General features: G+C 55.8%; 5 protein-coding genes across 5 annotated transcripts; 4 read left to right on the top strand and 1 right to left on the bottom strand.

Annotated features, from left to right (window-relative positions):
- Positions 1–197: 197 nt before the first annotated feature.
- Positions 198–3799, top strand: LOC147048538 (phosphatidylinositol transfer protein beta isoform-like). The gene is made up of 8 exons (XM_085926389.1): positions 198–215; positions 300–374; positions 463–546; positions 1087–1164; positions 1224–1328; positions 1420–1542; positions 1610–1698; positions 2214–3799. The coding sequence occupies exons 1-7, from the start codon at positions 213–215 to the stop codon at positions 1655–1657; spliced, it is 516 nt and encodes a 171-aa protein (XP_085782515.1). The 5' UTR covers positions 198–212; the 3' UTR covers positions 1658–1698; positions 2214–3799.
- A 567-nt stretch (positions 3800–4366) lies between these two features.
- naa25 (N-alpha-acetyltransferase 25, NatB auxiliary subunit) lies at positions 4367–11473 on the top strand. The gene is made up of 23 exons (XM_085926383.1): positions 4367–4511; positions 5795–5880; positions 5960–6098; positions 6177–6295; positions 6380–6454; positions 6541–6648; positions 6739–6817; positions 6881–6992; positions 7064–7153; positions 7220–7392; positions 7482–7594; positions 7687–7885; positions 7997–8086; positions 8154–8434; positions 8522–8673; positions 8812–8937; positions 9030–9273; positions 9344–9467; positions 9568–9633; positions 9737–9834; positions 9923–10033; positions 10102–10242; positions 10367–11473. Exons 1-23 carry the CDS (start codon positions 4454–4456, stop codon positions 10487–10489), a joined length of 2907 nt encoding a protein of 968 aa, XP_085782509.1. The 5' UTR covers positions 4367–4453; the 3' UTR covers positions 10490–11473.
- A 185-nt stretch (positions 11474–11658) lies between these two features.
- On the top strand, positions 11659–15224 carry brap (BRCA1 associated protein). The gene is made up of 13 exons (XM_085926384.1): positions 11659–12038; positions 12323–12484; positions 12553–12721; positions 12820–13009; positions 13180–13293; positions 13360–13508; positions 13681–13756; positions 13821–13959; positions 14082–14191; positions 14257–14346; positions 14432–14535; positions 14623–14762; positions 14833–15224. The coding sequence occupies exons 1-13, from the start codon at positions 11960–11962 to the stop codon at positions 15048–15050; spliced, it is 1740 nt and encodes a 579-aa protein (XP_085782510.1). The 5' UTR covers positions 11659–11959; the 3' UTR covers positions 15051–15224.
- An 88-nt stretch (positions 15225–15312) lies between these two features.
- Positions 15313–19049, top strand: tor4aa (torsin family 4, member Aa). The gene is made up of 3 exons (XM_085926385.1): positions 15313–15477; positions 16462–16884; positions 16996–19049. The coding sequence occupies exons 2-3, from the start codon at positions 16462–16464 to the stop codon at positions 17809–17811; spliced, it is 1239 nt and encodes a 412-aa protein (XP_085782511.1). The 5' UTR covers positions 15313–15477; the 3' UTR covers positions 17812–19049.
- On the bottom strand, positions 18194–20590 carry LOC147048542 (non-selective voltage-gated ion channel VDAC2). The gene is made up of 8 exons (XM_085926391.1): positions 20401–20590; positions 20286–20341; positions 19624–19773; positions 19487–19539; positions 19203–19424; positions 18934–19084; positions 18812–18869; positions 18194–18669 (listed from the first exon to the last, which is right to left on the bottom strand). Exons 1-8 carry the CDS (start codon positions 20555–20557, stop codon positions 18578–18580), a joined length of 939 nt encoding a protein of 312 aa, XP_085782517.1. The 5' UTR covers positions 20558–20590; the 3' UTR covers positions 18194–18577.
- Between the last annotated feature and the right edge of the window lie 898 nt (positions 20591–21488).

Raw genomic sequence — 21488 nt, forward strand, 5'->3', positions numbered from 1 at the left:
GCTGGCCGCTGCAGTCGTGACGGTGAGTGTCGTCTTCCTCTCGGGCGCACATCTTTGCGCCGGCGCCCCCTGTCTTCCGTCGGAAACGGTGCGGCCGGGGCCGGCCAAACGCCTTATTGCTTGATGGGATTTAGCCATAAGTCCTGGCCTCCGTTGGTAGCGCGTGGCTAATTCACTTGGCTGAGATTAGCCGCAGCTGTCAACGCCGCCTCATGGTGTCATCTTAGAAGATCACGTATTGTTCTGGGGGGGGAAAAACGGGCCCGCTAACTCGCGTGCGCTGCTCTCCCACCTCGCAGAACGAGTACATGAAAGATGACTTTGAGATTAAGATCGAGACGTGGCACAAGCCCGACATGGGAACGGTGGAAAACGTGAGTACGGGCCAGGCGGCGCCAAAACAAACACGGGGCCCCTCTGCTTTTGGGTCACCGACTGTCGTCCCGTCCCGCCCTGCTTCAGGTGCACGATCTGGACGAGCAGACGTGGAGAAGCGTGGAGGTGGTTCCCATAGACATCGCCAACAAAGAGGAGGTGGCGGCGGGGGTAAGTTGTGTTGACCCCCGCACGGGTTGAGTGGTTTCCGTTGTGCTCAACTTTTGAGGAAAGGATCTTGTAAGCCCCGCCTCCTGATCGCGTGGCGCCGACATAACCCTTGCGCCGCAACACGAGCCCGAGCGCGCTAATGACTTAAGTGGATCAGCGCTGAGGTGCGGCTCAAGCGGCACGCCCATCTGCCGTTGGCTCGCGCTGACCTGCCGGATTAAAACGCCACCGTGCGAGAGCAGCAGCACAACCCCCGCTAGCTTCCTGGTTGACGTAGCCCTGTTTCAAAACCAAACCATTTCAAAAAAAGAAATCAAAGAAGACAAGAAACTCTTATTAAATCTGTCCGATTGCCGCTTCTCGTTTTGTTTTGTTTTGTTTTTGGGAAAACTGGAGGTGTAGTTGCTGCACTAAAAGAAACACTTTCTTTTTCTGCAATTTATTTTACGGAGTGCGCGACAAAGTCTCTGAGATGTCTCCACTACACCCGAGGATGTCAAGTGACCTCTTTGCAACTCGCCACTGGTTCTTTCCTTGCAGGACTACAAAGAAGAAGAAGATCCGTCCCTTTTTCGCTCGGTCAAAACCGGAAGAGGCCCCCTCGGCCCCGAGTGGAAGGTAAGCGCTGAGGACGAAAAGGACGTGCCGGTGGCATAGCATCTCTTTGCCCCTCGCAGAACGAGCTGAAGACGGATTGTCCGTACATGTGCGCGTACAAGCTGGTCTCCGTCAAGTTCCGGTGGTGGGGCTTTCAAACCAGAGTGGAGAACTTCATCCACAGGGTAAGCGCCGCCTGCTCACTGGCAATTTTCAAGCATTTAAGTTGTTGATGGGAGTGTGTGTGTGTGTGTGTGTGTGTGTGTGTGTCCACAGCAAGAAAAGCGCATCTTCACCAACTTCCACCGCCAGCTCTTCTGCTGGGTGGACAAGTGGGTGGGTCTGACAATGGAGGACATCAGGCGCATGGAGGAGGAGACCCAGCGGGAGCTGGAGGAGGTAACCCACACGGGCGCCCCACAAGGCCCGGCCGGCGGAGCTTCTTAACCTTGTCGTGTCACATCAGATGCGTCAGAAGGGCGACGTGCGAGGCACCTCGGCGACAGACGAGTAGACGCCGTCCGTCGCTGTAGTCAAAGTCTAGAGGCAGGCCCAGTAAGTTCCGCTCGCAGAGCGCCTGGCCGCCCGCCCGCCTGCATGGGGAGTGCCGCGCTCCTTGTCTGTCCTTCACCGCGCTTGGAACTTGCTTCATCGCCCTCATCCTCGTCGTCACATTTTGCCGACGGCTTGTTTCCAAATTTTCAGCCAATGTTTGATGTTGGGGCAAAGCCACTGCATTGGAAAAAGTCCAACGGGGACTGACTTCAATGGCACCAGCCCTGAAATAATAAGGATCCCACACCATTTGAGTCAGCCCTAACCCAATTTCCGCTGGACACGTAGATGAGCTCAAGTCAAACGTCCTTTTTGTGCAAGCTGGATCCCTCCAACATGGCCGCTTTGCCCAGCACGTTTTCCCCCCTCAACTTGGGTTGCCATCTGTCTTTCATTCATTCATTCATTCTTTCTTTCCTTCCTTTTCTCTCTCATTGTTTTCTCCTCCCTGTTGCCACGTTCTTGTCATGTATTTTTCTATTTTCATTTTGTCTCTTTCTGTTCACCTCATCCAGCTGCGTAAGACCGGTCCGATTCGAGGCACCAGTGCAGCTCACGAGCAATGAGCCAAACCACCCCGACCCTGTCTTGACGAACGTCATCGGAGACACGCCCACCACCACCGCCGCCACCACCGTCGCCGCTGCCGCCACCAGGAGGAAGTGGCCCTGGTTCCCCGCTGCTGTACAGTACAGACCCCTCCCCTCCCCGCCCCGCTCCAACAAGAAAACAACAAACTGGTTTTGCATACACACATATACATTGAGATATATATATTCTATACAAACACAAAGCCAAAAGAAAACTCTTTGCTCAGACGTAATTTGCCTGAAATGTAAATGACAAACAGGCTCGTTTCCACCTTTTCGATTGACCATTAGGAGACGAATGTGCTTTCACCAAAATCGGGCGGCCCTTGGACCATTTTTACCATGATCTCCCCCGGTGTCGTCGTTCGGCGTCTTTGTCTGTACTTGAACGCGTGTCGGCGGGAGGGAACCCATACGGCCGCCGAGCGCTCGCGTGACCGCCGCCACCGCGTTCAGAACTTACTGAGGCTAGTCTGGATTGAGCTTCACCCCTCCCCCTTATTTTAAAATACATTTGAAAAAGTCATTTCAACTCAAATGAATTGATTGATCTTTAGCTTCTGTTGAAAAGCTGTGCTGATCTCAAACCCCAAGCCATGCAACAGCGCCATCTACAGGCATCTGTTGTTCATTACAGTGGTTAACAAACTCAAAACGCAAAACAAAAACCGGCCGGCATCTAGAAATAATCCACAGACACGGTCGGAATGGCCTCGTGCGAATGCGCCGAAACCGGATGTGGTTTTTGCTAGCGTCGCCGGCTAACTAGCGGGAGACTTTTGAGCTTGCGCTGTTTGTTTAAGTGTACTTTTGGGGCTGCTAGCATTTTCACGTGTGATTTTATACTGTACGGCTAACACGGTTCACGTGAGGCTTGACGGGTTGGGGGCGGCCGCGGTCTCCTTTCTTTATTTATATCCATCTTGGATTTTTTTCTTTTCTTTTTTTACTAGTTTGGACAAAGATGCTATTAGTAAATGAACTTTAAGCTGGATATGAAGGATAATGGAATAAACTGTTGAACAGCTTTCATGTGATGTCTGCATTAAGATTGCAGGGTGTTTTGTCCCCCCCCCTTCCCAACCTGTTGAGACCTCACACGGCATCACGGCAGATGACATGTTAGCATTTTCTCACCCACATCTCTCTTGTTTGTCTTGGATTGATTTGGTTTCTGTGTATTTGTTAAAGGGAAAACTCCTTTGCCAGATGAGGCTTGACTGCGAGGCGAGGACTAGAAACAGGCAGCCCCCCCCCGCCGCCACGTGTTTTTCAAGCACTGGCAAAAAAAAATAATCTTTTCTGCCATGTAGTATTTTTCTGATTGATGGAAGGACTGATCGCAAAGGCTACATTCAGGGGTATCGGTAGTGAATGTACAATTATGAGTTCCTTTTATTTGGTTACTTTTCACAGTTGCCAAGCTGTGACCGAAGGTCTCGACAACGGAACACAACAGAATATTGAATAAATTCCAACCAATGAGTCTGAAATGCTTGTGTTTTTTTTTTTTTTTCCACCTGCACACTCACACTTGACTGATATGACGGGTCGAAGTAAAATCCAATTTCCAGTTTTTGTATTTCATTTTTTGCCAAGCACAAAGGTTGCATTAACTTCCGCACTGATACCTGGTGATGTAAGGGACCTGTTTGAAGAGTTTTGGGGGATGTTGGTCGCATGTAGCTGAATGTAATGTCTAGCTAAACATACAACGCAGAGAATTACGTTGATATAAAACAACCACAAAGTTTGGCGGTATAAAGTCCATTCATAAAATGCATCCTATCCATCAGAGATGCAGGTTGTTGAATATGTTTTTCGTGCCGAAGTTGCCAGTTATCAAATATTGCTTCGACCAAGCGCACAAGGACCTGAGCAGATTAGGGTAACATGGCAACGAGTAGAGGCGAAGATCTGATTGGACAAAAATAAAAAAAATAAAAAAATCACAGACACACTGGAAGCAATGCATCCAAATGAACACAATAGATGAACTCGAGAGCAAATATGATGATATACATTTTGAATGTAAATCGGTCTCGTAAATAATGTAAGTGAGTAAAAGGAGAACTTTTCGGATGGATGCCGCTTGGGCGGGCATGCTACTGGGGTTTAGTGCGCATGCGCGCACACTTCCCCAACAGCAGGTAAACTAAACCACCATGGCGGCGCGAGGCCATGTGCAAGACCCCAACGACCGGAGACTCAGACCCATATACGGTGAGCTCGTTCGGGCGGGCACACGTACGCACGCACACACGCACCCACGTCGGCTTGGCTTGAGCATCGGCGCATGGCGTCTTTCAACAATTGCAGCTTCCAGCCGCAGGGGCAGTTTTTCGAGGCCCCTCCATCGGCGACCAAGGGCTGGCTGGCTCCGTCGCCCCGCTGCGCTGCGCTGCGCTGAGCTGCGCGACGCTACGCGACGCGACGCTGCGCGGCGCCCTATGACAGTGCACCTTCACCGGTCTTGCCTCCCAGAGCAAACTAGGGGGTGTGCTGCGGTTCTCTGCCGGTAGCTTTCCGGTGCTAACATGTGTGAAATCCAAGAAAACCAATTGAAACCGGGTTGTCGTCTCCTTCTTGCGCTGTCTCTGTTGCTATTTGACAGCTAGCTTCAGCGGCTAACATGCCGCTGCCGCCGCATACCGCTTCTTTCATTGACTGTCGGTGTTTTTCCCATCAGAACTTGGCCTTTCTGTGCCGGTTATCCGCCGCCTGCTGACAGTCGGTCAAGTTTTGGCTTCGCGGGTGCGCCCGCCTTGTGGCTTTGTCGCTCTCGTGTCGGCAGTTGAGCGGCTAAGTGGTTAGCTTTCATTTAGCATCGCCGCGGACAATGCTTCGTGCTAAGCCGGCCGGCTAGCGTGGACTTGTCACAGCTCTCAAACTTTAACCGTGGGACACATCGACAATGTTTCCACTTGGATGATGATAATGTGTGTTAGAAAAAAGGCCAAAAACAAGAGTTGCCTTTGGGTTTTGCTTTATTCTGATACCATACGCCGGTTTCCACAAATAACTTCCACTGAAATAAAAATAAATCTATTGGATATCTAAAGTTGAAATGCCATATTTGCGGATATCAAAACACCAAGCAAGATCACGTGCTTGCACAAGTTTGCACACCCTACACCGGGGAATGGAGTGAACTCAATGCAACTTGGAGAAATGCTGACAAGTGTCAGTCAAAGTTTGGCAGCCATAGAAGAGCAACGTGACACAATCGCTCGCTCGCTCGCTCGCTCGCTGTCTGCTGCGGTTAATTTTGGCCGGCAGCTGTCCCCTGAGTGGCCCAACTGCGTTTGTGCATACTCACCACGCAACGTCATTCACAACCGCCAAAAGGGATCGCCGTAAAAGCCCAAAGTAGCGGGCGGGCGGGCGTAAGCATCAGTGAGACGCTGGACAAAGTCGCGTCCGTTGACATGTTTTTCCACGCGTCTTTGAGAGGATTTTGCCGCCACGGACGGGGACTTGAGTTGTTGTCGTTTGTTCCCCCTCAGACTACCTTGACAACGGCAACAACAAGATGGCCATCCAGCAGGCGGACAAGCTGCTGAAGAAGCACAAAGACTTGCACTGCGCCAAGGTATGCTCGGGGCCAGGCGGCCATTTCACCCCAATCGGCCATTTTCTCTTCATCGGCCTTCTTTCTTTTCCTCCTCCAGGTGTTGAAGGCCATCGGCCTTCAGCGGACAGGCAAGCAAGACGAAGCCTTCTCCCTGGCCCAGGAGGTGACCTCCCTGGAGCCTACGGACGACAACTCCTTACAAGCGCTCACCATCCTCTACAGGGAGATGCATCGGCGTGAGTACACGCGGCGCCCGCAGCGCCCGCAGCGCGGCGCCCGAGTGTTGTGCCTTGATGGGCGCACGTTGCTTCCAGCCGAGTTGGTGACCAAACTGTACGAGGCGGCGGTCAAGAAGGTCCCGCTCAGCGAGGAGTATCACTCGCACCTCTTCATGGCGTACGCGCGTGTCGGCGAGTACAAGAAAATGCAGCAGGTAAGGAAGAGCTAAAGCGGACTAGCTTCACGCTAGCTTCGACCGCCACCATTTTTCATGGGATTCCTGCTTCCTTCTCTTCAGGCAGGAATGGCTTTGTATAAAATCGTGCCCAAGAATCCCTATTACTTCTGGTCCGTCATGAGTCTGGTCATGCAGGTACACGCCGTCGGCATCCTCGCGACGCCCGGGACGAGGCGGCCATCCACCATTTTTTTTTATTTTATTTTTTTTAAACTGCACAGGCCATCTCGGCGCAGGATGAAAAACTGTCCCAAACCATGTTCCTCCCTCTGGCGGAGCGCATGGTGGAGAAGATGGTCAAGGAGGACAAAATCGAAGCTGAAGCAGAGGTAAGACTTTGGACGTCCCGCTCGCTTAAAGCTTCCCAGCCAAATCTTGTGGACAAAAGTATTTGGACATTGAACCTGAGTGCTCTTCAGGTGCAGCTCTACTTCATGATCCTGGAGCGCTTGGGGAAATGCGAGGAGGCGCTGGAAGTGATCAAGGGTCCCCTCGGAGGTAAGCGCGCGGCGCCTCGGTCTTCCTCCTCCCGATCCTCAGTGCGCCTCGTCGTTGCCGCAGAGAAGCTGACCAGCGAGCTTCAGAGTCGAGAGAGCAAGTGCATGATGTTGTACCGGCGACTCCGACGCTGGCCCGAGTGCAACGCCCTGGCGCGCAAGCTCCTGCTCAAGAAGTGAGCCTCGTCTTTTGCCGAAAAGGGTTGCCTGCTTTTGTCTAACCCCCGACTCCATTGTGGGCTCGCAGTCCCGACGATTGGCAGTTCTACCTGGCCTACTTCGACTCGCTTTTTCATCTCATGGATCAGTCGTGGAGTCCGCCCGAGGATGAACAACAGTGAGTGCAATGCGCCCAGTCGCTGGCAAAAAGTACCAAGTAGACGACAGTTGCCTTGCGGCGCAGCTGCTCGGAGGGCGCCGTGCACCACACGGTGACGGAGGCGGTGAGCTTCGTGGAGGAGAGGATCGCCGGCGAGGACGGCAAAGACGCTCGCTCGCTGCGGGGTCCTTACCTGGCGCGTCTGGAGCTCATGCAGCGGCTGCGCCAACGCCGCCTTCCCCAAGAAAAACAGCTCGGTAAAAAAACAACCCCTTTTAGTTTTCAAATCCAAGGTGATCAAGGTGATCACGACCTCCTCCTCCTCTCCTTGTTTTTGTGGTCGCAGGAGAGCCGTTGGAGCTGATGGTGCAGTTTTTTGTCAAGTTTGGCGACAAGCCTTGCTGCATCACAGACCTCAACGTTTATCTCCACCTACTGGCTGCCGAGCAGCACGAGCAGGTGAGCCACCGCCCGGCCTGGCCCGGCCCGGCCCGCCCCGGCCCGCCCCGGCCCGGCCCGCAGTCTCATATCTCGGTTTGGGCACCTTGCAGTTGGTGGAGCGGCTGCGCCGGGCGGCCCCTCCCGGACCCGACGGCTCGGACCTCCCGGACGACACGGAAGCGCTGCAGAGGCACCTGTGCGTGTGCCAGCTGAGCCGGGCGCTGGGCCTGCATCACGCCCTGGATGCCGCCGCTAAACTGAGGCTGGTCGCCGAGCTCAAGGCGCACTACCGGCACGGCCTCAAGTTTGGTGAGGAGCACGCATGCACGCACGCACGGGCGCACGCAGAGGCGGGCGGGCGGGCGGACAGGCTTTCTGTTTGGTCCTTTTTCTCTTTTATTTGCGTTTTCCCTCCTACAGGGAAGAACGCTTTGAAGACGGAGTTGCAGTTTTCCGACATGTATTGCCTGATGGCGGCTCACGTCTACATCGACTTGTGGACGGAAACCGGTGAGTGGCCCTTCTCTCTCGCTTTCACGCGGTCCACCCGCGTGACATGCTCTCGGGCTGCGCTCAGGGGACGAGAAGATGGCGTGGCTCGGTCTGGGCTTGCTCCAGGAAGGTTTGTCCAACAGCCCGTCCAACGCTCAGTTCAAGCTGCTGCTGCTGCTCCTCTACTGCCGCCTGGGCGCCTTCGAACCGGTGGTGGACCTCTACGCCAGCCTGGATGCCAAGCACGTCCAGCACGACACCATTGGCTTCCTCCTGACGCGCTACGCTCAGTCATTGGGACAGTTTGCCGCCGCCTCGCAGGCCTGCAACTTCTCGCTCAGGTTTTTCCACTCCAACCAGAAAGATGTGAGTCCCCCCCCACCTCCCTCACTCCACAAACGGGATTCTTCTCAGCCAACGGCCCTAAATCCAAACGTGCCATCTTGCCCCCAGACCTCCGAGTACATCATCCAAGCGTACAAGTACGGCGCCTTTGAGAAGATCCCCGAGTTCATCGCCCTCAGGAACCGACTGAACCAGTCGCTGCACTTTGCGCAGGTCCGCACCGAGAGGATGCTGCTCGACTTGTTCCTCGAGGCCGACATGTGAGCGAGCGAGCGCGCGCGCGCCCCCGACGCGAGCGCCCCCGACGCGCCTGCCCGCCTGCGTTCACCTTTGTGACCTTTTTGTGTTCCTTTTTTTTTTTTTTTTTCCTTTTTGTCTTCCCCTAAAATGTGTTGCAGTGTGTTAAGTCTGGAGGAGAGTGTGAAGACCATGTCTTTGTCCGCAGAGGAAGATGACATTCCCTGGGACAAAATGAGGGACAACAGAGACCTCACGGTGTTCACCTGCTGGGACCCCCACGAGCGGTACAAAACACGCAAAGCGCTAATTGGCTAGCCAGCCGTAAATGAGCGTGGCTAGCCAGCCGTAAATGAGCGCTCTCGCCGCCGCCTGACAGGAAGTTGAACGAGGAGCATCGACGGCATTCCCTGGAGGAAGAGCGCGTGTGGTTGCGCTTGCGCTCGCTCACGCTGCGCCTCCTCGCCGCCGTGGCGGCCATGGGCCGCAAAGCCTCGCCGCAGAACTCGCCCACGGCCACCGAGAACGGCGTGACGGACAAGACGGCGCCGCTGCGCCAGCTCCTGACGCAACTCGGCCAAAACCTGCAGACGGCCGCGCAACTGGCTGAGAGACGCACGCAGGTATCCTCAAAGTCTGCTAGCTCAATGTAGCGTAATACGCTAACGTAGCCTAACGCGCGACCCCCAACAGTACCCCTTCCTGGGACCGCCCGCAACCCGTCTGGCCGCCGCTCTTTCCAGCGGCAGCTGCCAGTGTCAAGCGGCAGCGCTGCAGCTGTCGCTCCACGTGCACCAACTGGACGCCGTCGGTCTCGGTGAGTGCCGCCGCTGCCCCCACCACCGCCTCCTCCTTCTTTTGATTGATTACATTTCTTTTTTTTTTTCTTTCCCTTTGGACCGCTCTGCCCCCGCCAGACGAGTCGTCGGAGCTGCAAACGCAAATGTGCAACGCCTTCAAGTCGCTGGCCGTTCAGCTTCAAGGTGTCCGCCGCCGCCGTCGCACGCACGCAGCTTGCTCTGCCACCGCGGCCACGGCATCATCATCATCATCGTCGTCGTCGTCTTCCCTGAACTTTTGTTGCAGAAATGCTGAATAAATGCAAAGGAGACCTTCTGGACACGAAAGAGGGCAAATTAAAAATCCGGCCGTGGTTGTTGGAAAACCTCATCTTCTTTGTGGAGGTGGGCCATCGCACGCCAGCCCGCGCTTCCTCTGTGGCGCCGCCGGCCGGCCGGCCGTCCGGCTCATCTTCTCCTGCGTTGCTTGCAGACGGTGTGCGTGGTCTTGTGGGTCGCCGGCTACTGCACCAAAGTTCTGCGGCCGCTCAAGTCCAGCCTACAGAAGAAGAAGAAGAAGAAAAAGGATGCCAGCACCGCTCAGGTACGCGCTGCGCTCTCTGATTCTTTTTTCCGCCGCTATAGGTTCCGTTGTTTTGGTTTCCCCCGCAGCCGGCGGTGGTGTGCGGCTTCCAGGAGTTGACGGCGAGCTTGCAGGACGTGCTCGCCCGGGCCCTGGAGCACGTCAAGGGGCAGGAGGTCGGCATCGCCGCGCTCAAACTGGCCGATTTGTCACTGGAAGGATCCACAGAGGTCTGTCTCGTTCAAATCGTTTGCGAGCACGTAGCAAATGGAAACTCCGTGCTAGCGAGCGAGCCATGGAACTCTGGCGGCCGAGGCTTTCGGTCCATCTTTCTCCTGACTTTGTGTCTTTCAGGAAGAGTCGTCGTTTGCCAGGGTGGCCATGGACAAGCTGCAGAGCAGTCACCTGCGTTCGCTCCAGGAGGCGGCGGAACTGCTCAAGAAGCGAGCGGACTCTCTGAAGAATCTCAAAATCTGAACGCCGCCGTCACACCCGTGTCTGTTTGCCGTCAGCACATTTCCGGAACGCTCTCATCGCGCCATCACGAAGGCGCGCGGTGACATTCACACGCCCGTTTTTAGCCCGACTAGTAAATTATTGTACAGAATAGCTTGGAGTCCGATAAACCACTATTTCCTTTGCTCGATCACTCGCGTGGCCTCTTCGCCTTAGCGTCGGCGTGCAAAGACGCCAATATTTGGCCCAGATTCCATCGGAGGTTCATTTAGGATAAACCCCGCTTTATTTTTTGTTCATGTGTGTCTGAATGAAGTTGAGCACCTCCGTAGTCGCAGTATTACCCCCGAAAATATTGAAAGAATAGATAGCTTGCGTGACTTCCTGCTGAAAACGGCAGCCAGGGTGGCTCGCTCACTTCCACACCGACCGGCAAAACGCACACGTGGCGGATGCAAATGGTTTTTTTTGTTGTTTGTTTGTCCCCTAAGCCCCACAAACGCCGTGTGTGAGTGTGCGAGCGGCCCAAAGAAAGGCACTGAGGCTTTATGCAGTTCTGTCCTGTATGCGGGGCAATTGAAATAAAACACACTTTGGACCTAATCGTAAATAGCCCAGGAAGCTGCCGTGTGCATGTGAAAGCTTGTGTGTGTGGATGAGAGAAGAAGGTGAAAGAACTTTGGGGGGGGAGAAACGCTTATGTGGCTGTTGGAGATGTCAATGTGAGCCTGCATGTGTGGGAAACAAAGTGTGTTTTGAATGCATGTGTGAGCGAGCCGCCGTGTGTGTTTGTCTGACCTGGCGGGCGTCAGGGGTCTACTTTTGGCCGCTTTTCCATCCACCACGCAAGCTGCAAACCACACCACCATCATGAGAAATTTCCGTTTAGACTGGACGCAAGATGCGCAGGAAGAAAAATAAAAGCGTGCCCACGATTGACAATCTGGAGTGTCACCACCTTCTTTTGTTAGAAAATGGGAAAACAGAAACACTGGAATGGCAAAGCTTTTTTTTAAATAAAATGCGAAATGTGAAAAATGTATTTGCTCTCCTCGACAAGCGTTATTTGCGTTTGACCTCGTCGCAAGTGATCAGAATTGACAGAATTTCCAGGTCCGTATTGGAAATTCTTATTGAAAGTGATAAGGCCCGTGCACACTGCCATACAGGTATGAGGCGCTAGGTGGCGATAGCGTGTAAACTACTTCCTTGAGTAATCAGCCAACAGGGAGAAGAAAACGAAGTAGTTCGAGAGCTTCAGAAGCTTCCTGAAGTTTGTCGGTTCGGGCTGCTCCGTGAAATATGGGGACGAATCAAAGTTAACTTTGAGATATTTGCGCTTGAGTGTCCACTAGTGGGACGTTTATGAGCACGACGTTAATTCGCGCTCTCTGGCGTTTTGAAGGCAGCTAACTTGCGAAGCTAGCTGTCATCGCTTGCCCTGTTTTGGTTTGCGTTTGTCTCTGTGTGGGATTTTGCGTGGAAAAACACATGAGCGTGTCTCTGGTGGTCATCCGCTTGGAAATCGCCGCCCAGTCTCCAGCCCCGCAAGGCTTCTGCTACTCGGCCGGTGAGGACACAGGACGGGCCGGGGCGGGCCGAGCCGAGCCGCGACGAACGTTGACCGGCCGGCTAACGAGCTGGAGCAGACGACTGTCGCAACACACACCGCACTCGTCTGTTCACACGCCAGGGGAATCGCTCCTTATTTGTTACTTATTCTGTCATATGAAGTTTTCTCATCTGTTCATATGAAAACCCAATGGTTGCCTTCAAACGTTCAAGTTCCTCACAGCCCAGCCCAGCCCAGCCCTGCAGCAAGCACCTGCTAACCTTCACTCTTGCTGCTTTCAGTGAGCGGCATGTCGGAAGAGCAACTTGAGGACAAATCTTTGGGCCTGGCCCGGCTGGCCCTGAGCGGCAAATCTGAGCTGGAGAAGAGCGCCGTGTTGCACCAACACATGGGCAGCAGATCCATGGGAGACATGGTCATCGAGACCTTTGAACCCAGCCCAGGTGAAAACCTCGCAAGTAGTTTTGCATCTTCTTTGCCTGGCTGATCCAAGTTGTGCTTTACTGTGTAGACAAAGGCGGCGGCAGCGAAGAACCAGGAGGATGCGCAGAGGGCAAGCGGGCCGAGGCGGCGGCGGCCCCAGACTCTCCCTCCAAGCAGCTGCCCCAGCAAATCTCCTTCTTCAGCGGGAACCCGTCAGTGGAGGTGGTGCACGGGATCTTGCACCTCTACAAGACCAAGTTGGACACACGCACGCATCGTCATTTTGGTGGCATCACGCTCACCGACTGTTTTTCTTCTTCCGCGTTCCTCATCATCCTCTCTTGTTCCCCGGCAGCAAGATGACATCGCTGACAGAGGAGGTGAGGCGCAGCGCCATGGTGTGCATTCTGACCGTTCCTGCCACCATGACCAGTCACGACCTGATGAAGCTGATGGCGCCCTTCAATGACGTCATGGAGCACATGAAGATCATCCGAGACTCCACCCCCAACCAGTACATGGTGCTCATCAAGTTCAGCACCCAGGTCCGAACTCTTTTTGTTTTTTGTTTGGACTCAAACAATTTGTAAAGCTTGTAAACACTACACTACATATCATTTGGAGATGACACAAACAGAGCAATCTTCTGCAAAAAATACTTGAAAAAAGTCAAGAGGAGTTCCAAAGTGTTATTCCGACGCTAACCCCGGTTCAGGCGGACGCAGACAGCTTCTACGCCGCGTGCAACGGCCGCCAGTTCAACTCCATCGAGGAGGCGGTGTGTCAGCTGGTCTACGTGGAGCGGGCCGAAGTCATCAAGTCGGACGAGGTGCGTGGCGTCGTTTCAAGCCGTGCCGCCATCCTGCTGTTGACGACGTCGCTGCGCTTCCTCCAGGGCGCCAGTTTGCCCGTGATGGAGCTGACGGAGCTTCCCAAATGCACCGTGTGTCTGGAGCGCATGGACGAGTCGGTCAACGGCATCCTCACCACCCTGTGCAACCACAGCTTCCACAGTCAGTGTCTGCAGCGCTGGGAGGACGCATCGTAAGCCGGGGCGTGCGGCACGCTCGCAACCTCCAAATACTTCACCCTGTGTCTCCGGTTGCCCCTCCTAGCTTAGCTCGGGAGGGGCGTTTCATACCCACCCGTTGGCATCTGCCAGTAATAAGTTGAGGGCCCCTCTTGCCAAAAGCTGATTTTTTGGCCTCACCTTTAGGTGTCCCGTGTGTCGCTACTGTCAAACTCCCGAGCCGGTGGAAGAAAACAAATGCTTTGAGTGCGGCGTGCAGGAGGTAAGGAAGGCCCGCCCGCCCGCGTCTCCCTCCTCGCGCCTTTGGTAACCTCGTCGCCCCACAGAACCTGTGGATCTGCCTGATCTGCGGCCACATCGGCTGCGGTCGCTACGTCAGCCGCCACGCCTACAAGCACTTTGAGGAGACGCAGCACACCTACGCCATGCAGCTCACCAACCACCGCGTGTGGGACTACGCCGGAGGTAGCGACCGCCGGCGACCGCCAGCGACCGCCGGCGCCTGCTTGCCGCCGTCGCCTGCTTGCCGCGCACGCACGCACGCAGGCACGCACGCCTCTAATGCTGGCACGTCGCTCTCGCGGCAGACAACTACGTCCATCGGCTGGTGGCCAGCAAGTCGGACGGCAAGATGGTTCAGTACGAGTGCGAGGGGGACACCTGCCAGGCCGAGAAGATCGACTCCCTGCAGCTGGAGGTACGGCGGGGAGGCCGCTCCCCTCGCCGCCTGGGATGCTAACGGGCGCCGCGCTTCTCCCGCAGTACTCGTACCTGCTGACCAGCCAGCTGGAGTCGCAGCGAGTCTATTGGGAGAACAAGATCGTTCATCTGGAGAAGGAGACGGCCCAGGAGGTGAACCGCCATGTGCTTGTTGTCATGGCGATTGGGAGTCACTCACCTCCGTGTGTGTGTGTGTGTGTGCGTGTGTGTGTGACAGATCAACAACATGAAGGCAAAGTTCAAGGAGACTCTGGAGCGCTGCGACAACCTGGAACGCCGACTGGGAGAAATCAGCAAAGACAAGCAGAGCACGGAGAAGAAGTAAGCTCGGAGCGCCACCGAGGCACCCGGCAGTCTTTCGTGCAAAACAAAAAAAAAAAAAAAACACGGCTTCACACGTAACGGCAGGTGCGCCCAGCTGAGCGGCCGCGTCTTGAAACTCAGCCACGAGTTGAAAGAGGAGCAGGAGATGAACAAATATCTGCGAGCCAACCAGACGCAGCTTCAGACCCGACTGGCTGATGAGGAGCGCAGAGCCAAAGAGAGCGGTGAGGACCCTTTGAAGAAAATTGCTGCGATGCAAATCACTTCAAGTTGCCTTGCCGTCGCCGCGTCCAGGCGAGCAGAAGGACCGGGCCGTGGCCGAGCTTCAGGAGCAGCTGCGCGACGTCATGTTCTATCTGGAGACGCAGCAGCACATCCAGCATCTTCCCGACGAGACGCGGAATGAAATCCGGGAAGGCCAAATCAACATCGCGGCGGGACCCGCCGAGAGCGACGCCGGCCCCCCCGACGCCGTCAGAGGGAGGAGGGGCCGAGGCAGGAAGAGGAAGTAGAAAGCGTCCCGAGACTTTTGAAAGGCCGGGCTTTGGAGCGTGTAAATACGTCCGTTTTTATTTATGGGCCTTTGGAAACGTCAGCCGACGCGGTGGCATTTTTGCTGCGCGTTGCAAATAGCACTGGATTCTGTCCAAACATGTCCACAGCAAATAAAAGAGCTGCTTCATGTCCTTTCTGCAGAGCGGACGTGCCTTTGCTTTTCCGAGCCAACATTTAGAACGCAGACCAGCAGAGCTGCTGCTGCTGGGTCTCTTTTTCCACGAGGTGGAACAAAAAAAGGAAGTGTTGTAATGTGCTGTCTGTCATATGAGATGAGAGCAGGATGAAGGAGGCGGAGCTGCCAGCGCACGCACGCACACACGGCACAGTGCACAATGGTGTGCAGCGAAGTAGTAGTGTGAGCACGTTCAACTGCGATCAGAGGTGAGTCCCTTTTTGTTTGCTTTTGGGAAGGGTTGCACCTTTGAGGCCTTTTCTTGCCGTGCCGTGAGACTTGGGGAGGAAAGGTCGCTGCTTGCGCTTGCGCTTTGTGCGTTGATGGGGAAGGAAGCGGAGACAGCCGCCAGACGTTTGGAATGCGGCCTCCTCGTCAGGTCTGCGCTTGCGGCAACCTGAACGGGACGCAAGCCGGCCGCCAGCCAGCCGGCCGGCTCGTGGCTTGAATTTCTCTGGAGGCCAAGACGGTCCATGTCACTGTCTGTCGCTGGGCTCGGGACCTCCTTTTCAAAGCAACTTGCTGTGTCATCTTTGAACGTGGGAGGGAGTAGCAGTCTGAGCGTTATCGAGCAGGAAGGAGAATGCCGTCCAAGTCCTCGCTCGGCCGCAAAAATGACGAGAGGCAAGTGGCTCCTTTCAAACCACATTTTTGTGGATTACGCAATGGAGCCAAGCCGTCGAGCGCCCGCCCCGCCCCCCGCCTTGAAGAGCACTCCCACCTGTTTGTCGTATTATCGGCGGCAAAGTGAAGAGAAGTTGTTTGCCTGAAAGGATTCAACAAAATGCTTTCAACAACGTCACACTTGATTTGTGTAAATGAAGCAGCGAGAGGCCAGCTGCCAGCAAGACTGCGTGTGCGTGCGTGCGTGCCACAGCAGGAAGTGGCTGATGTCATCATGGCGGAGGGAGGGGCCAAAATGCTGTGTGTGTGTGAGTGTGTGTGTCTTCTTGTAACCTTTGGGTCCAGTGTGTGTTGTAAAAACACAGAGGACAGACAAGACCACCAAAATGTTGTCGATTGACAGGTTGCGAGAGGTCAGCGGCAGGTCATCGCTCCCGACGGCCAATCAGACTGGCCGGGCGTCACCTTGGCTGGCTGCAGCGCCGCGCTGCGCCACGCCCCCTTTTGAGCAGAAGGAAAAGTTGAGTTGTTGTGCAGGATGAATAATTGAACAATTCTTGGTTGGGCAGATGACTGATCAGGACAGCAGCTCGTCATCCTCCCACATGGAAGAGGAAGAGGAGGAGACCATGGAGGAGGACGGCAATGGCGGCGGCGGGAGCCGGCCCACGGCGGCGCCGGCGGCCAGCCTCTTGGGCGTGTCGTCCACGCTGCGCGCCGTCCTCCGCATTAAGCACAAGTACCAGGCCCTGAAGAAACGGCGCCAGGAGATGGCGCTGGTCATGGGGGGCCTCCCGGGGGCCCCGACCCGCACCAGCCCCAAGATCTTCACCTTTGACGGCGCCACGCCGGTGTCCTGGTCGCCTCCCAGGAAGAAGAAGAGGAAGAGGAGGGTGCTCTACCCCAACAGGAGGCGGCGGAAAGCCCCCGGACAAGAGCACAGCCCGGCCGAGTTTTGTCTCTACCTGCTCAGCGCCATACTCTTTGTACAGGTGAGCCAGCGCTCGCACACTCGCAGACTCGCTCGCCCGCCCGCCCGCCCGGCCGAGTCACCACAATCACCGGAATGATCAACGCGGTGGTGGATACTCGTTGTGCGTCAGGTGTACAACGCCATCGAGAACCTGGACGACCACGTGATCCGCTACGACCTGGAGGGTCTGGAGAAGACGCTGCGCAGAGAGGTGTTTGGCCAGCAGGGGGCGGTGGAGGCGCTTATGTGGCACCTGAAGGACTTCTTGTCCACCTACGTGCACAACAGGCCGCTGGTGGTGTCCCTTCACGGGCCCAGCGGGGTGGGCAAAAGCCACCTGGGCCGCCTCCTGGCGGGACACTTTCGCTCGGTGGTGGGCGAGGCCCTGACGCTTCAGTACTTTGCGTTGCACCACTGCCCCCTGGAGGCCGACGCCCCGCGCTGCGCCCAGCAACTGCTCTCGCTGGTCTCCGAGGCGGTGGAGCTGGGCGAGAAAGAGGAGAAGATCCCGCTCTTTGTGCTGGACGAGGCCGAGCACGTGCACGGGCGGGTCCTGGACGCCCTGCTGGGCCTGCTGGCTCCGTCCCAGGCCAACCAGTTCCTCAACGCCGTCTACGTGATCCTCGGCAACCTCGGACACGAGCGCATCACCCGGCACCTGCTGCGCAACGGCTCCAGTCACGAGGTCCTGGCGCCGGAGCTGCGGCGCCATCTGGAAGGCCGCCACCCTCTGTGGGCCCAGGTGAACGTGGTGCTTCTGGGCCTCCTGGAGAGAAGTCACGTGATGGAGTGTTTTTTGGACGAGATGAGCCGCGAGGGATTCTATCCGGACCGCGCCCACATCCAGCAGCTGGCGGCGGAGATTGAGTATTATCCCGCCGTGGGTGGGAGGGAGTATGCCGTCACCGGATGCAAGCAGGTGGTGGCCAAGGTCAACTTGCTGTGAGCTGGCTGACTAAACGGGACAGAACACCAGCGCAGGACGGAGCTGCTCCTTTCATCTGCAAACGTCTCAAGTCAGCTTCCATACTCGCCTATATACTCAATCATTGGAAAGGAGAAGAGAAGGACACGAGCGCCACACAACACGCGCTTTCTCTCCGTTGTCGTGAAGACAACCAGCAAGCAAATTCAACGGGAGGAGGCTACGTAACCTTGGCAGCTAGCTCAGCTCAGTGTCAACTTAGAAATTCCTTTTGTGCCATTAAACGTCTCCCAAAGACCCAAAGGCTTTGGAATTCTTCAAGGAATGGAGCATTCCCCCCCTCCCCCCATATCACAGGAGACCATGGCTGAATGCGTCAAATGAGCAAACACAAAGCAGCATGTCTGTTTTGAAATTTTCTTGAATCATAGAATTGCCCTAGTTGATGACATGGAAAAAAGTGAGGTCGACGTCACGCTGACGAGAGGACGCAAAAAACGAAACACTTTGAGGGGCCACAGTAGATGAAAACAATCGGGTCGAAAAGCAAACGCTACTCGCTAGCAATGCTAACAAGCGGGAGATTCTGCTGCGTTGTTTTCACCTAGCGACAACCTGCGTAGGGTCGCTCGTCGCGGCCAGCCTCCACGGGAAAAGACCTCACTCACACACGGTCAGTCAAAGTCAGCATCTCCGTGGTCAACATGCTTGCGTGTGATTGGTGGGATGCGGGGCGTGTGGGGGAGGAGCTACACAATGGCGCTCTTTTCTTCTTCTTTGTCTTCTTCTACGCCTCCAGCTCAAAGCCCATGCCCACCTTGTGGCCGCCGGCGTTGAAGTTCTTCCCGTCGATGAGCGCCGACAGCGTGACCTTGACTCCTGGGCGGGCAGAGCGACGGGTTAGCCGCAAGCTAGGCTAGGCTAGCGCAGCTTCCTGGGAATTTGTTCCAAGTAGGCTAATGCTCTTTTTTTCAAATCACAGACTTTGACTAAGCAGGCGTGTTTGTGTCAATGCGCTGACCTGGTCGGAGGCTCTGAGTGTATCCGACCCCGATGAGACTCGCGTTGTTGACTTTGGCCTGCGCGACGCAATCCAAGTTAGAGGAAGAGAAACGCACGCGAGCGTGCGCCGTGTCCACTTACAGACACCCAAGTGTCGCCGTCCACTTTGTACTTGGCGGCGATACCGAAGCGAGTGTTGTTGCTCCCGGCGGTCCAGGCCAAGGTGACGGCCGTCTCCAGCGCCTCGTTCACTTTCTGGTAGATGGAGCCGCCGAACTCTGTGCCGTCGTTACTGACAAAAGAGTGTGGCAATTTCATGAGGTCACGCAAGGTCACGCAAGGTCAAGCGGCGACACGGGCGGCCGGGCCGGGCCGGGCCGGGCCGGGCCAGGCGGGCTTTGCCGACTCACACGTTGGTGTGCAGCTGGAAGTCTCCGGCCTTGTAGCCCAGCGCAAAATTGTTCTGAGCCAGTTTGGACTTGGCCGTGTCGAAGGCCATCTGGTAGCCGGCCAGCCAGCCCTCGTAGCCCAGCACGGCGGCGGCGTGCACCACGGGGCCCTCAAAGTCCACGTCGCAGCCCAAGTTGACGTAGTCGCGCTTGTAGCCCGTCTTCAGCTTGCCGCTCTTCTTGCTGCAACAGAGGCTTTTCAACACCCAGCGCTCGGCTCGCAACGCAACCCAACGCGCTCTCACCCCGTGTTTGGGACAAAAGACGTGTCCAACGCCACCTTCAGGCCTTGAGTCAGCTGTGGGCAAACACAAGTGTGGCCAAACCTTTATCAAGCGCACGCAGGCAGGCAGGCATGCAGGCACGCAGGCAGGCCACAAACCTGGTCCTCCAGCGTAACCTCGGTGGCCAGCGTGTTGTCCGTGTTCCACTTCTGGTTGATGCTCAGGCCCAACTCCTTCATCTTGTATTTGGTCTCCAGGCTGCCCGCCGCTTTGCCCGAGTCGGTGTTGCTGGAGCCCGACGTGTTGAACTCCTGCCACAAAAATCAAGCCATGGTACTTTTTCCGCAGCCAGCCAGCCAGCCAGCCAGCCAGCGCTCCATTTGCCGCCGCAACATGCCCTTACGCAATGCTGATATGACACAAAAGGTCGTTGACAGGCACGTTAGGAAATGTAAAAACACACAAAGATGCAAAAGGCAGGCAGATATTTCCTCAGAGAGCAGTAGAAATCATGTTCTCACCATTTGTCAATTATAATTTCATGAAAGAAGGAAAAAGATGAACTCAAGCAAACAGAGGTGACCGCGATGACGACGATGACCAAAGTGTCACGACAGTCTTACCATCTTTGCCGCGTGTCCGTGGTGGTCCAGAGGAGGGCGGAGTCAAGGAGAGGACGGGGAGGGAGGGAGGGAGCGGGTCAAAGGTTAGAAGGACAAAGAGCACATAGACCCTCAGACAATCGCCGTCTTGCGTGTTGGTTGGTGGCCTTGTTGGGAAGCATCTGGAGGGAAAAGGAAAATGAAGAAGAAAAGGAGACGCTCACCACACCACTTTGAGATTTGGTCTTCAGGTCCAGCTTGACCAGTCCAAAGCCTGCAAGAAGGGACAAAGAACGTGTCAAAGGAGTGGGGGCCACGCCGCTCGCAACTCACCGTAGCCTTTGCTGAAGATGTCCTTGGCGGCTTTGCCCAAGTCTGCGTAGCAAGGTGGCACAGCCATGATGCTGCAAGGCAAGACCCAACGTCCGTCAAACAACAGAGGATAGATAATGTGCGCTGATGCACTTTGAACAAATGCTCGATGCAGCATCTTTACTGATGGACAAAGGACACAAAGGGACAAAGGACGCGCCTGCGCGCGCCCGCCAGCCAGCCCGCGCATGTGTTGGGGTGACCGACCGTCCGGCCCACCCAGCAACGAGCCTCCCTCCATTTGCTGATGTCAAATCCCAGCCCGCACGCAACATGCCAAGTGAAGCCGACGAGAGGCGAATAAAAAGAAGCGGGATTAAGCGATGCGACGCATGCCAGGCTGGGGAGCCGTCCGTCCGTCCGTCCGTCCGTCCGTCCGTCGTTCCGTCATTACATAATGCCAGCAAGCGTTAGCTCCAGCTCCTTAGCTCCTGGCTAACCTTGGACAGAACGCGATCAAAGCGAGGCAAAATGCCCATCGTGGGTGCAACAAGACGCCAAAGCGGCCGGCCGCATGCTCAGCTCACCGATCCAAAGGGGCGTCAGCGGAGGGAGCCGGCAAAGTCCTGCTGCTGCTGCTGCTGCTGCCGCTGCTGATGCTGATGCTGCTCCTGTGCCGACCGGCCGTCAGTGTGCTGGCTGGCTGGCTGGCTGGCTGGCTGGCTGGCTAACTGCCTGGCTAACTGGCTGGCTAACTGGCTGGCTAACTGGCTGGCTGGCTAACTGGCTGGCTGGCTAACTGGCTGGCTAACTGGCTGGCTGGTCGCGGTTTGCGTGAGGATGCTGCTGAGCGGATTGACAGCTCGCTTCTTCTTTGCAAGTCGCCAGGACGTACAGGGGGCGCTGTCAAGCCACGCAATGCGCATGCGCCCTGGTGATGCCCTTTCCAAAGAGCAACTGCGAGGCCAAGAGCGAAATCGCCGCCATCTACGGAAATACGTCACCGGAACGATGGCCAAAGAGCTACTTAGAAGATCTGTAAATACAAATGAGCTGCCGAAATGTCATGTTTGCATAGCTCGTATTTTATAGACGAGCGGGTGAATGGT

Source organism: Syngnathus leptorhynchus, chromosome 12 (genome assembly GCF_054491065.1).
Source record: "Syngnathus leptorhynchus isolate UIUO chromosome 12, UIUO_Slep, whole genome shotgun sequence".
In the NCBI taxonomy this organism is placed as follows: Eukaryota; Metazoa; Chordata; class Actinopteri; order Syngnathiformes; family Syngnathidae; genus Syngnathus; species Syngnathus leptorhynchus.

Bases quoted from the DNA above. Each gene is read 5' to 3' on its own strand.
- LOC147048538 (XM_085926389.1), top strand. The intron at 547-1,086 runs GTAAGTTGTGTT...CTTTCCTTGCAG, and splicing joins AAGAGGAGGTGGCGGCGGGG to GACTACAAAGAAGAAGAAGA. The intron at 1,165-1,223 runs GTAAGCGCTGAG...TGCCCCTCGCAG, and splicing joins CCCTCGGCCCCGAGTGGAAG to AACGAGCTGAAGACGGATTG.
- naa25 (XM_085926383.1), top strand. From the start codon at position 4,454: ATGGCGGCGCGAGGCCATGTGCAAGACCCCAACGACCGGAGACTCAGA. The intron at 8,938-9,029 runs GTACAAAACACG...GCCGCCTGACAG, and splicing joins TGCTGGGACCCCCACGAGCG to GAAGTTGAACGAGGAGCATC. The intron at 9,835-9,922 runs GTGGGCCATCGC...CGTTGCTTGCAG, and splicing joins ACCTCATCTTCTTTGTGGAG to ACGGTGTGCGTGGTCTTGTG.
- brap (XM_085926384.1), top strand. From the start codon at position 11,960: ATGAGCGTGTCTCTGGTGGTCATCCGCTTGGAAATCGCCGCCCAGTCT. The intron at 13,010-13,179 runs GTCCGAACTCTT...ACCCCGGTTCAG, and splicing joins TCATCAAGTTCAGCACCCAG to GCGGACGCAGACAGCTTCTA. The intron at 14,192-14,256 runs GTACGGCGGGGA...CTTCTCCCGCAG, and splicing joins TCGACTCCCTGCAGCTGGAG to TACTCGTACCTGCTGACCAG.
- tor4aa (XM_085926385.1), top strand. From the start codon at position 16,462: ATGACTGATCAGGACAGCAGCTCGTCATCCTCCCACATGGAAGAGGAA. The intron at 16,885-16,995 runs GTGAGCCAGCGC...GTTGTGCGTCAG, and splicing joins GCGCCATACTCTTTGTACAG to GTGTACAACGCCATCGAGAA.
- LOC147048542 (XM_085926391.1), bottom strand. From the start codon at position 20,557: ATGCTGCATCGAGCATTTGTTCAAAGTGCATCAGCGCACATTATCTAT. The intron at 19,425-19,486 runs GTGAGAGCGCGT...CCTCTGTTGCAG, and splicing joins TCTTTTGTCCCAAACACGGG to CAAGAAGAGCGGCAAGCTGA. The intron at 18,670-18,811 runs GTCAGCGCATTG...CTGCCCGCCCAG, and splicing joins CACTCAGAGCCTCCGACCAG to GAGTCAAGGTCACGCTGTCG.